The sequence below is a fragment of the Colossoma macropomum genome, unplaced genomic scaffold (assembly GCF_904425465.1).
Source record: "Colossoma macropomum unplaced genomic scaffold, Colossoma_macropomum, whole genome shotgun sequence".
In the NCBI taxonomy this organism is placed as follows: domain Eukaryota; kingdom Metazoa; phylum Chordata; class Actinopteri; order Characiformes; family Serrasalmidae; genus Colossoma; species Colossoma macropomum.
Genome location: NW_023495465.1, coordinates 14,959 through 29,520, shown reverse-complemented (window position 1 = coordinate 29,520; position 14,562 = coordinate 14,959). Strand labels below are relative to the sequence as shown.

The window sequence follows — 14,562 nt, the reverse complement described above, 5'->3', positions numbered from 1 at the left end:
TCAAATCACAGAAAACAAATCAAAATTCATTATCTTAAAAATTTGATTGGGTAGGCTTTTGATCAGTCTGGGTAGACCCCTGTGGCTGTGCCCCTGCTGCTCGATGTTCTTTGTCAGATCTTAAACTGCATTTCTGTTTCTCTGTAGTTTAAGAATAATAAGAATGGACATGGACGTTTATGGAAGCATATCAGTAGTAAAATTAAAATGAAAATGTAATATGTAAAACGGTACTGTGTTTATATTTTTTTTGTTTGCACTAAAATGTTCCACTCATACAGAAAATATAGGTTTTAAAATGAAAATATTCACTTCAATACCATTTTAACTTTATTTGCACAAAGATTTAGATGCTTTAAAGTAGCTTTATTTAAATGAAAACATATTTCCAGAACTGCATGGTTCTGCTTCCTGTGATTTGCACTCTCTAATAAAGAATTTGAAACTGCAAAATAGAAAGAGAAACACTGTCTTTCCTCTTTGCAACTACAGACTCCCCTATTGTTTTTACAAGCTGGCCAATGTGAACCAGCTCACTGTGTCACTCATAGGCCAGTGATTTTTTGTAATATAAATGTTTGTATTTGTAACTTTTGTACTGTGTGAATTTGACAATAGTTCCTTTATGCTTAGCTAACTGGTGGCTATGCAGTTGGAAAGCTGGTTTAAGGTGCTAAATTAGCAGTAACTTGGTATATCTGTCACACGGCGTGACTCACTCATGGCACACAGCATCCTCTTTTTAATTTCACAAGAATATGAAGCAGCATGTCAGTATTACCTCTGTGTAAGACAGATCCATGATGTGACATTTATTTACAGACCCCAGTTAAATTCCAATGAAATATGTCGCAGAATGTGTTGCCAACTCAGCTACTATGACTGGGTGATTATGTAATGTACATATTTATATTTGTAACAGTACAATTACAACTAAATACTGTAATCAGTACTGTCATCTTTTGGTGACAGGTAAGATTAAACACAGCAATATATCCACATCAGACACTGACTATGTATATTAGAAAAAGTCCTCTATGCTGGATTAAACTAATCTCTATCTGCCGCATCTGTAGACTACAGTAGATTAACATGGACTCGCTTATTAAAGCAGACAAATTGGGCATGTGTTTGATTAAAGATTCTTTGTGGGTCGTGTATAAGGACATAGTAAGCATCCACTGCTCTTTCACTCCATCTTCTAACTTAAGATCACTTGACATGTTTCAGATACATCCTTTAAATTTGGTAAGATTCTACTTTTCACTCAAATTGTTATGCTAATTATATTATTTGTAATGAAAAATATTGTTTTAAATTAGAAAAGAATACAAAACAGAACCATTTTCACTTGTAGTCTCAGACTTTTGGACCCCATTGAAGAGGAATTTCAACTCACACATAGGAACACACTGCAATTTTTCATATTACATTTTCATTTTCATTTTGCTATTGATTTGCTTCCATAACTTTCACTGTCTGGTCACAGTGTAAAGGAAATGATGGTGTGACTGGGTTTACATGTGTGATGTGTTTATGTGGAAAACAGAAACTTACACATATGTTCTGTATCACTTCAGAGAGACTGCATGTTTAATCAGCATCACTTTATTTCTACTAAAATCAAAAGTTTGGGTCTGTTAATGCACAATATTAAATATATGACATCACATATAAAGCAACTTATTGATGGCTGTTAATGTGAACTGTGAGTTCCCAAAAAAGGGAAGGAAATGATTTGTAAGAATCAGCAAAAAACACTGCTTGAAACACTGAACACTACCACCCTCACACACACACACACACACACACACACACACACACCTTCTGTTTCCACACAGACAGCTGTCAAAGGCCTTTACAGAAGAAGGTAAGTAATAAATACTTTCATCTTAATTGCTCGCTATGTGTTTTAGAATTGCATTATTTTAATTGTGAGTTTTACTATCAAGGTATAATAGTAGATATGACGAACATGTGAAGCCATGAAGAAACATTTCAATTTTCCTCAGTAAGAAAAGTAATCAGAGCGTCTGATTGTTATACTGTTACAAAGACATTATTCTGTGTCTTTATTTTACAGTGAAAGTGGAATCATGAGCTCCAGATGTGGACTATTATCACTCATCATCCTGCTGTGTGTTTCAGGTAGGATTATTCTGTCTTTACTGAATTTCTTTGTATAGCGTGAAGCAGGAATTCACCACCTTAACTTAGATACTGACCATTAAAATTACAATAAGCAAAAAAGCAGCACTAGAATTCAATTCAATGTGTATTTATTGTGTAAATAGTGGAGTAAAAGGCTGGTATTTTAGCAGAATCCAGGAGTTTGAAACATAACCTACAGCTCATTATTCAATCATCATTTTCTTTAGTGGACAAACCATCTGTATTGAGCTTTTGTGTGCTAAAGTTCTCTGTGTGTGTGTGTGTGTGTGTATGTGTGTGTGTGTGTGTGTGTGTACTTATTGATCTCATGGTGGAATTTGGGTGTACATTCATGTAGAGTTTCAACACTGGGTGAGAAATGTCTATATTGGATACATACTAGCAACCAAATTTCACTCTGCAAACGTAATAATCCAAAATTCAACTCGAATCAGCTACAACTGATCCAACTAGATTTACTGCACAGGAATTAATGCTGTAACAGCTGAACTAGAGGGTCTCATTATTCCATTCATTTTCATATATCATTCATAAATGACCAACTGGCAGCGAATATCATCATAATTTAATGTAAGCTAAATAAAATAAAAAAAACATTTTTATGCCCATTTGATGATGATCATTGGCAATCTGGCAATCTAGTTTTCACGATATGCGATATGTATCACAATATTATGCAAAAGACACAATACAATAGTAGTTCCACCTTTAAAAACAGGCAGCAAAAACAATATACATTCTACATTTCACGTACTGGACTGCACTTAATCCAGTTTAACAGAACTAATTATGTGGTCTTTTTAATGAAACATACAGTTTAAGCATTCTTTAAGTACTAATGTCATTCAAATATGTGCACATTGTGTCATGATAATAAACGTATCACAGTAATGTTATAATATTGTTATATTTCTCACCGCTACTGCACAATAACAGACTATTCATAGTAGTAAGATCTCTATAGCCCTGCTTATGCTTGGTATTAACATGTAATCACCATGAGCACAACATTTACACTTGACCTTTTCAGATGAAACTTTTGCATTCTTGAGCAGAGTTTCTAGATCAGAGTACACATGGTCTCTACAGGCTGTGCACTGTCTAATGCTTTATAAAGCATTTTGTAATTGTGGTGCAGAGCAGCAACAACTGAAGCACAGTCAAAAGAAAATTACAGGTTAAAATCACAGCAATAGATGGATCTCATATCTTTAATTGTATGTGCTTGTTTTCTTTCTGTGTATTCTTTGCATCCATCCATCTTAACTCTATAGTAAAGAAATGTATCTAAAGCCAGAGTGGGTAATCGGGAGAGTCGGGAGAATTCCCGGTGGGCTGGTAGCGTTTTGGGATGGTTACTGTGAGTTAATGTGTAAACTCATGCATATAAACACAAGAATGCCCAGACAAAATATAAATGTCACATCTAAGTTTATATCTGTAGTAATTTAGGGTTAGTTAAGCCAGTGACCCTCACCTCAAGTGGTGCAGCCGAGTGCTGATTGTAAATGACCCTCATGCTGTGAATTGAGATTAGATGAAGCTGAAGTTAGCTTCTTAGTCTCATTTCCTGTTCCACCCTAAATGATGTAGCAGTTACATATAGATGCCTGTATGGGTGCTAACAAGTAACTGCTGCATTATTTAAGGTGGAACAGAAGTTTGAATAAGAAGCTAACATCAGCCTCGAGAGATTAGTGTATCAACACAGTTGTGAATCTGTTACTGGCTAACGCAACAGGCAGCAATGTAGCAGTTTTTGTGAGTCGTTTGAAGATGAACAGCAGAACTATAAAAACCTTACCTTAACTTATTGTGCTAACAGTAGTATGTAGCATATTGACCGTCATGATTAGGAGACATTTAGGATAAAAGCTTTTGCAAGTTTTCATTTCATTTCACTAACTAGCCACCTTGGTTATCTCAGTGGAACATGAATAATAAATGAAATGAATAAGAAATGAAACTAATAATATGCACAGATTTTAGAAAAATTAATTTTGCATGAAAGCAATGCTCTCTCTGTGTGTGTGTGTGTGTGTGTGTGTGTCTGAGTAGAGTTTGAAGTGGGCTGGCCTGCTTCATGTAACTCCCAGTCTGAAAACAAACACATATTGGGGCAATTTCCAAATCCAGGGAGCGTTTTATACTGTTTGTGTGTGTCTGTGTGTTCCTCTGAGTGTGCTAAAGTGTATTGCTTATATTGCACATATTAGTGATAAGACCAAACAGATGAAAAATACTTCATTGAGAAGGGAAGTGGTTGCTCAGTGGGTCTATACAGACCACATGTCCTACCAGCTACCATGATCAAAAAGTAAGAAATAACCATACTGACATGTACTTTTACAATATACTGTTTTTCCACAAAATACTTAAATGATTGTTTTAATGTATGCCTGTAAAATTAGCTGGAGGATGACAAAATTAATATTAAAATCCATTTAAATCCAGCATGCTTCTGTGACGGATATCTCCACATGGACTCAGGAATACTTTGACAAACTGTTGTCAGTAAACACAGTCGATTGCTCAATCTACAAATGCAAGTTAAGATCCTACTATGCAAAACAAAAGATATGTAGCAAGAACATTAAGAAATGCCACTGACTGGGCTTTCTTGGCTGTTTATGTAGAAGCCAGCTTTTATCAGGTCTGACAGCATTGCAGTAGGAGAACAAGCAATACACATTTGTGTGATTAGAAGCTTCTAGATGTGGGTCATTACCAAACCTTTCATTTCCCTGGGAGCCACTGTGCTCTCGCGTTTTCATCTCATACATAACTCAACTGGAGATTAAATTGGAGCTGGAGTTAAATACTGGAGTTTTCATCATGATAATAAATAAAAAAATGAATGAAAGAATAAAAGAATAAATGAATTATATTTGGTCTAATTGATTTGTTTGATAAAGATACTAGTTATTTTATCAATGTTTTGGAAAACATCAGTAGCAACTGTTCTGCAGAATGATTTTTGCAATTAAGTATTTTTGTTAATAAATCTCTGTTTCAGATTGTTTGACTGAGACCCTCGGGGTGTCCTGCGGTCCTCGGACTCAGTTCTGTGCTCTGCAGGAGTCAAAGGTGGAGTTCACATGTTCTTACTCAAAGATCAACATCAAAACTGTCTTCTGGTTCAGCTTTAAACAGAAAGCCAAATGGAGGAATGAGACACATCCAGAGGATTTAGCTTTAGACTCAGACTACACAGGACGAGTGAACACTCAGATTACAAGCTTCAGCTCAACTCTTACAATCAGAGACCTGAGAGAGAGAGACTCAGGAGAATATCACCTCATGATCATCACAGAACAAGGAGAGAAACATCTCAGCTCAACTGCAGTCAATCTAACAGTTACAGGTAATGAAGCAGCCAGTCTGTAGAGCATGTTCAGTCATACTCGTCTGTTATGTGATCAAACACTAATAACTATAACTCCATTCAGGCCTGCAGGTGACACAAAAAAGACCAAACACTCTGAACTGTGGCACGTCCTGCACTCTGACCTCTGTTTATCCACTTTACTTCTGGTTCAAGAATGGCCAGAATACAAGAAAATCCACAAACTTCAGTGGTCCCCTTATTTTATCCAGTGATGATGAAGGCAGTTTCTCCTGCTCTGTTTTTGGCTATAACAGCATACCTTCCCCTTCACTATGTGAGTATGAATTTCACATCAGGGACACCTTGAACCTGATCACATGCTATAAAGCACTGTGAGAATAATTAGAGTCATGACTCTGTCCTCAGATGTATAGATAGAAACGTAAGTCATTAATCAATAATATATGACTCCTGATGGTGTAAGCAAGTGTGAATGAGCTACAGGCATTTAAAAGCTGCAAGAATAAAAGATATTTGCAAAGAGTTTGTGTTTAATTGGACTTTTACCATTTCAGGTGTTTCTGGTGAGAACTGTTGGAGTGTTACGTACACTGATAGAAGAGTGTGTGTTTTGAAGGGTTCATCAGTGGATTTCCACTGCACTTACTCATATCCCAGTAATCAGTCAATTACTGAGGCATTCTGGCATTACTGTTCACCTGAGGAGGGGCTAAAGGACCTGAGACAGGAAGAGCAGTTTGCTGGTCGAGTGGAGTTTATTGGAGATCAACTGAGAAACTGCACTCTGAGAATGAGAGATGTGAGAAAGAATGACTCTGGAGAATATCGCTTTCGATTCATCACTAAAACTAAAGAAGGGAAATTCTCTGGTAAACCTGGAATCACCTTGAATGTTACAGGTAAATGCTGAATATGAGTTATTTACTGTTTTTATCCATGATTGATGTGTTTATTTGATTATTTAATATTTATTTTCTGCATATTCAGCTCTGCAGGTGAGAGTGATTTCCAGCACAGCATCAGATGGTCAGACAGTAACACTGATGTGTAGTAGCACATGCACTCTGCCTAACAACCCCACTTACATCTGGTACAAGAACGGACAGCTTGTATCTAACAAACTCACTAGAGACAACAAGCTGTACCTAAAGTGCAGTGAAGATGCAGGAAACTACTCCTGTGCTGTGAGAGGACACGAGGAGCTCCGCTCTCCTGATCAAACACTCGGTGACTGTAAGTCCTGTAAAACACTCATCTCACTAATTATCCCAAACTTTGAGATTACTGACCTCTTGAGGTCCATTGCAGTGTTACAAAGAACCCTGTAAATGTCATTAAAATCACAGGCAAATGATGCAAATTTGATCATATTTCAGCACCTTGACATTTATTCTTTATATATTTCAGTGTATTCTTTAAAAGATACAGTAAAAATGAACAAATGAATAGTACTGTAGCAGGTCCTATGAAAGTCACATATCTGCAGCTTAAAATTTCACTGCCCAGTGTTACACTCAGAAATAACTTTGCTGAAACACAGGAAATGTTAAGTTTTTTGTTTGTGTTTGTTATCCCAATGATTATAAATATGTTCATTTTTCAAAATGTCACTAGCCTAAGTCCAGTGTCCAGCATACTGGACAGTGAAATCCACTGAAATCACTAAAAAACAATATTATCCCTAAATTCAAATATCATCATCTACTGTCACTCCTAACCACACATTCGAATATACTTAGAGTATAACAAAATAAACTAACATCTTGAATAAGTGCACTTTGTAATGCATAAGTTTATTATACTAATCAAAGCATAATTTACAACACTAAGTCAAAATGTCCAGATCACTAGACATTAAACTTTATCTTGCAGTCTGTGTATGCAGAAATGAATATCTACTATTTCTTTTAATATCTTTCACAAGAGGAACCTTCTAGAAACACAAAAATAATACTGAAATAAATACAGAATAATTCAGAAACAACATTTCATTTGGTTTCAGAGGCGGTGAGTGTCCATCTCACCAGCTGCAGTGTTTGTTTTTGTTTATAACAAGATAAAAAAAGAAAATATTTTATTAAATGATCAACTTAAAGAAATACTGCGATCTATAGAAACACATAAAAGTGTGTTGGTGACATAACTAGAAAATTGATCACTGTCAAAGTGAATTAGAATCATTTTCACATTTCTTATCTTTCCTGCAGTAATTTAACTCATGATTTATTTCTGAAGGTCTTCTGGTTCCAGAGGAGAGCTCAGTGTTGGTCACAGTGGGAGTGGTGGTCTTTCTGGCTCTGATACTCATCACAGCAGCTCTGTGGAGGTTCTATATGAGCAGGAGGAGGAGAGGAGCGGAGAGAGACTCAGATATTCAGGTACTGAGAGAGGATTTCACTCTTTCTCTGTCTACATACTCCTGTAAAGCTGCTACTGAATAAAGACTGAAGTTGTTCTCATTTCTCTAAAAGACTCCAGATCCTGCAGACCACACATACACAGCTCTGAATCCCACCACCATGACCTCAGATTATGACACTCTCATAGTAAGTCTAATGTGTGAGTGTGATTGTTCTCCTGTTTAGTGTATTTAGTTCTAGAAGCTTTTTTAATGTTAATCTTTTATTTTCCAGCATCTTACAGACTCTCCCAGTGACACATACACAGCCCTAAACCCTGAAACCATGTGCTCTGATTACGACACTCTGACAGTAAGTCTGTACCACCTACACTGAGTGTGTGTGTGTGTCAGGTTTTATGTGTGTGTGTGTGTGTGTGTGTGTGTGTGTGTGTGTGTGTGTGTGTGTTTGAATGTTTTCTCTGCTGTGTTTTTCAGGGTGTAAAGGCTTCACACCGTGAGCTGCAGAGAAGAGCTCCAGCAAATGAAAAATCACCCAGACTCTCAACACAGAAACTCCCTCAGTTACACTCAGATTATCCTTAATTATATTCTATCACAGACCCCCTTTGCACCTGGTCACTTCATGTTACCAGTATCTGAACTGTATCCTGATAAGATTTTAGCCACATGATTTAGTCAAATGCGTCTCTGGTTATTCAGACTGAAATCCGATTGCTGTTTGGGACGGAATATGCAAATCTGCTCATTACACAGCAACCAGTTACCTACTGCTTATCCATTCAGCCTCTTCGTCTACAGTTTGTTTTGCACAGTAGAGTCTGTCAATATTGTTATTAAGCATTTTGTTTTGTCCGGTCCCCAACCCTGTGCGTCCTCCATGATTATCTTCCTTGTAGACACAGATCCAACGCCCAGTGACATCCTGCATGGGGAGGAGTTTTGAGTCAGCTTTGAATTTGTGTTTAAGCTTAAGAAATTAACTAAGAAATGGTCAAAAATGCCCCAGTAGAGAGGCCTGTTCTGTTTCTTCTTTTTTATGTGAACAAAAACTGACATCATTGATGAAAGATCTCAGAAGCATATTTTACACACTGTGTATAGAAAGAGAGACTAGTGAAAACAATGGAGGACATTACTTTAACTACTACTCTTTACTGACAGAGCGGCTAACCATTACTAGCAGCTACATCTGTCAGCTATGGCTAGTTAACTAAAAAGTTATATATCATGATATTGTGGCGAAGACTGTATGTTAACAGAGCTGTCAAAACAGTGGGAGAAATCAGAACAATGTTATTCAGTAATAAATGGGTAACTGAACACCACCTGGGTGAGTCGAAGTCTAGGACCTCCTGACAACCTCAAAACTTAATAGCTTTGGCTCTGAAAAGTCTGAGCTTTTCGATGGCCCGGGAAAGCTTGGCTCTTGCTATCCTGAGGCTTGCTCTGTCCCTTGACTTGAAAGCCTTGTCACGGGTTCTCAGTAGCATGCGCACCTCTGCAGTCATCCAAGGTTTCTGGTTGGGGTGAGTTGTGACGAGTTTGGAGACAGTAACATCACCAATGCACTTGCTGATGTAGCCAGTCACTGATTCTGTATACTCCTCCAGGTTGATGGAATATTAATATTTAATTATATATATATATATATATATATATATATATATATATATATATATATATATATATGTAATAATGTCTACATTATATTTTGAAATGTAATGATTAATTAACTACTACTAATAATAATAATATATAGTAATAACTTGATATAATGCTCATTAAATAATTAAATATTTACAATAAATTTTCTATTCTAACATGTTTTACTAAGACTACAATTTAATAGAATAATATTAAATATTAGTATTTAATAATTTAATATATGAAATTTTTATTAAAAGGTATAATAATAATTGCCATTGTATGATTAAAAAATAATAACAAAAACAATAATAAAATGCTGTACTTATGTTTCCTCTTCTGGTCTGAAGAGAGTAGCTGAAGATCCAGGTGGATATCAGCACCATGGAGAGCACAGACAGCGCAGCCCTGCACACAAAGAGAGCTTCACTCGACATCACTGTACTCACAGCGAATGAGCGAGCCCTGTGTTTGCATACTTACATATACATGCACCACTTTTTAAACATTTTTTTATGATATGCCATGTTGGAAGTGGGTTTACACATACAATAAATGTCAATGCCATATTATGATTAATACCACCTTTATTAGAGAAATAATAACGTTATTCTTTAAAAAAACTGTTATATCCACAATTTTAATAAACAGATATACAGCATTTTGGAAGTAACCTCTTCATGTGTTCTCTTATGTACTATACAGCCTACATGTTCAGTATTTACATATATTTATGTATATTTGGAAAATGATATTAAACTTAAAGATACTGATTCTGAGTCTGGATGTCTGTGCTGGTCAGCTCTAGTCTACATTTTGGGCCAGTCTGAGTGGACAGTCAGGAGAGTTAATCGAGTTGTGTTTGAGGGGCGCAGAGTCAGTTTTTCTGCCTAAACTAGCAGTAAATATGAATATATATATATATATATAACTGGTTCGCTTCTATTGAATCTTTGTGCTTTTTAATACAGCAAAGAAAAAGCTACGAGGAAGCACCTGAACGGAGTGAAGTCGAGTGAACAGATTTTCCTATAAGGACTTTGGTGTAACTCCAGTCTCAGCAGCTATCAGGACTTTGGTGTTTTGATGAGATCTTTGGGAAGCAAATAGCATAGTATCCATGGATTTTTGGCTGAAGGAAAACTGTGGTTACTATGGTGTCTCTACCATGGTTTTACTGTAGTATGGTATCATGTTTGTTTATCTCATAAATAGACATACTGCCATTTTGGGGCAGTCAACACCGCTGATGGACTGCATTAAGTATCATTACGGAGCAGCAGTTTAAGAAAGATACTGTCTAAAATCACACTGCACAATTCTCTAGCCATTATTCAATAAATGTCAACCATCCACCTAACAATTGATGAATTGGGGAGAGGAGCTGGTTAGTATTAGCTTTGCTAGTTCTTCCAGCTCTGCCCACCACAGAACAAGTTTGTTTTTGGCTAACTATCTAAATCTAAACTATAAATGGATGGAATGTGTTTATTTATCTGTTCAAATGTGGAATAGAAATTTAACACATCATAATTCTGAAAAATCATTTTTACATACCGTGTCATATTACCATCATACCGCCAAACCCTAATAGATAAATAGATACAGAACTAAAAGATAGATAGATAGATAGATAGATAGATAGATAGACAGATAGATAGATAGATAGACAACTGCAAAGTAAAAAGAAAACCTGTCAAACATTCTTCAAATTTCTTAGTTTTTCTTCTAAGTTTTATTCTAAGTTTATCTTTTTGCTTCCACCTCACTCAACTTCTGTACTACTTGTAAAGTCACAGTTGTCACATTCTTTGAAGTCATCTGTAAATCAAAAATTGAAACAGACGGTGGCAAAGCAAAAAGACTGTCAGTATATAACACAGGTATGTCAGGTTAATTATCTAAGAAAAAGTGCACATAATAGATGTAACATGTATCTGTACCTACCAGATCTCATCTTCTCTTTCAGAAGAGGAAACTTTCTCCAACCATCAGTTGGTTTGTGACGTTCATTCAAATGTCTTGTTGCATTTGCAACATTTGGCCAGAACACTAACATGTTTTCTGTGTCTACCCAGCTGTCTGGCATCGTCCCTTCTTCTGGCCTTTTATTCTCCTGCCACACTGCCCTCACCGAGGCCAACCTGAAACAAAAAACATGAAATTAAAAATAAATAAATAAAAATAAATTTATGTAAAACTCCAAGTTAACTTCATGTTTCATCAGATGATAATTGGTCCATGCCGCGAATTCATCAAATTCATTAAAAGACTCTGCACCCCCTGTTACTGATGAAGAAATATTGTCATTATAGTTTTCCATGAAAAGGCTCATCTGTTGCCTATCATCATAACATCAAAACAGCTGCCATAAAATAAAAATCAAAACAGCTTGGAGATACATACACTGGCCAGCACTCAAAGTCTGTGTGAGCACCATGGAAACACTGGCAAAAAAACAATAACAACAATGGTCTGTGAGAATAGGTAACAAAATATGGCAACAAAATCACATTTTGATGTATGTACTAAAAGGATTTTTTACTGATGCAGATGCTCCACTGAGTCAATTGTGGCACTGGAGTAAAGGTCATGGGGTCACTAAAATTGACCAACCAGTGATATATAGGGTCCTGCTTCCCTGTGAGGCAAAAATACTAGTAATTTTCATTTATATCATTTTCACTCTGTATGTGTACCTTTCTCCCTACAATAACATACCCTGAACAAGGAGGGAACAAGGAGAAAAACTAAAACTTTCACTCCAAACACCACAGTGTAAATGTTGTTAAATACTCTAATACGCCTAAATTACATGTCCCTGTGCCCCTACATGTTTGAGTGTGGCCCAGTGCTACATATGGTTCCTCTACAGCAATGAATCAAAACCAATAAGTTGCATATACACTTTTGTTAATCACAGTAGAGACAAAAATAAATATTTCATAAAGACGTTCTTCAATGAGAAAAACAAAATGCAGTTTAGACTGTAGCATTATTACTACAGACTAATTAGTAAATACTCCTTTAGTCTTTTCACTCCATGCTGTGCAATAAAGGCATTAGCACATATCCTGTTTGACAGGGTAGACATGGTTTATTTCTTCAACCTCAAGAAGCCTGTGATGTTTCCAGACTCTCTCCAAGTTTCTGACATACACAACGTAAATAAGCTTGGAGTCACACCGCACAGTAAAAAAACAGGCTTTTTTTGTGATATGATGTCACATAACAAGCTGCCATCATCTTGTTTTTCTTTTACAAAGGCAAAGTCTTCATTCTGCAAGAGGAAACATCCATTTCTCTTCTTCACTGAAACAAAATGCCAACTTTTGTTTGCCGTCTTCTTCATGCGGCTTTCTGCCTCTCATGTTCAGAAAGTCTCTTAGCAACTTGACTGATGGGATTCTTGGCATTTTTTTCAGAATTTGCAGATTTCTTTTAAAGGGAATGCAGATATTTCACTAAGAGAACACTGGAAATGTCCTTATGTCGTCTGACAGATGTTTCAAGCTATGACCATCATACACGAAAAACATATATATGTTTTATGTATATATGTTTACATTTGTCTACACAATAGTTTAAAAGTTGTTGAGCAAAGTCCATGTAAGCAGCATGTTCCTCTCACAGCAGTCCAGAAGGATTGAAACAGCCACTGTTAGGCAGGGAAAGTGTTTATATACGTTCCTGTGCAGCACTTTTTCAAAACTACAGGTCCAGTGTGTAGAAGGAATTGCCTAAACTCACTAGGCAGCTTCCCAGACAAAGACATGAAAAGACCTGAAATCTTCCCTACTTTTTGTATGTGACAGTTGACAATCAGGTGGTCCTTGTTTTAAAAAGCACAGCAGTTTTTTTTACTCCAAGACACACCAGATACATATAGTCCAGAGGAAAACCTGTGACGCATCTTATTCCTACATTAAGTAAAGGGGAGACTCCAACCTGATGATCAACATACAGTCCATTAGAGAAATCTCTATCAGTTTTAATGGATAGTCTCCCAGGAAAACAGCTCTTTGTCCTCATACTCTCATTTTTCTAAATATGCTACATTGAAGTTCATCTTTTCTCCAGTGTTTCCCAGCTCCAGTTCTGCACTGAACAGTTTCTTTTTCTGCACCTGAGCCACATCATCAGCCAATCATGAAGTCTATCTGGACCTGAACCAGCAGGGTAAGAGCAGGAAAACACCGCACTGTGTAGGGCAGCAGGACTACTGGACTGGAGGTGGAGGCTTGGAAATGCATGATTAAGGTTCAGATCTTTGACTCTGCTTTCACACCTCGTTTGCTGCAGACCTATCAAACTTTTTCTTTAGTTCAACTCGTTTTAACAGGTGTGAACACTCCACCTGTACTACACTCCCAAATAAACTGTTTCAGTTCACTGCTGGTGGGAATGCATTTTTGGGGTGGTCCTCATCAAACAAGAGGATTGAGCAGAGAGGTGTCCAAAGTCCATCCCAAAGGCCAAATGCAGCCTGTGGACACATTTTAATCGGCCCTTGGCTTCTGTTTTAGAGTGTGTTATGAATGGCCTGTCTGCCAGTTCGTTGCAGTTTTTCCTTTCACCTGATGGTGGCAGCAGTGCTGTAAAATCACAGTGTAATGCACCACACTGTAGAAACGAAGTTAGCTAAAGTTTAAGAGCCTTCAACTCTGACTAGGCAGGCGGGTTGATTTACTGAATGACGTTTAGTCAAGACTTCAGCCATAAAGCAGAAACTAACACTGAGAACACTGAGATTGTAATTTGAATACTTTTTCATCAAGAGCCACAGCAAATGTGTCTATTATTTCAAAAGTATACATAATTTAATATTAATGGAATCGAAACACAGCATAGACATTACAATAAATATTCAGGAGAGGACAGAGAAACTGAACCAGATGTATATATTAACCCTTTAAATTTGAACAAAAGCTTATGCTGTTTAATCTGCTCTTCACTGATGTTCATATCATTTATGACACTCCTATCATCTGCCTGAGCTGCTACTATTAAAGGTACAGCAATAGAATAATAGAGA

General features: G+C 36.7%; 1 protein-coding gene across 1 annotated transcript; it reads left to right on the top strand.

Annotated features, from left to right (window-relative positions):
- The first annotated feature begins 3,453 nt into the window (after positions 1-3,453).
- Positions 3,454-9,985, top strand: LOC118802171. Its single transcript, XM_036562649.1, has 9 exons — positions 3,454-3,532; positions 5,189-5,536; positions 5,622-5,834; positions 6,076-6,420; positions 6,509-6,754; positions 7,757-7,899; positions 7,993-8,067; positions 8,155-8,232; positions 9,878-9,985. The coding sequence occupies exons 1-9, from the start codon at positions 3,454-3,456 to the stop codon at positions 9,983-9,985; spliced, it is 1,635 nt and encodes a 544-aa protein (XP_036418542.1).
- The last annotated feature ends 4,577 nt before the right edge of the window (positions 9,986-14,562 follow it).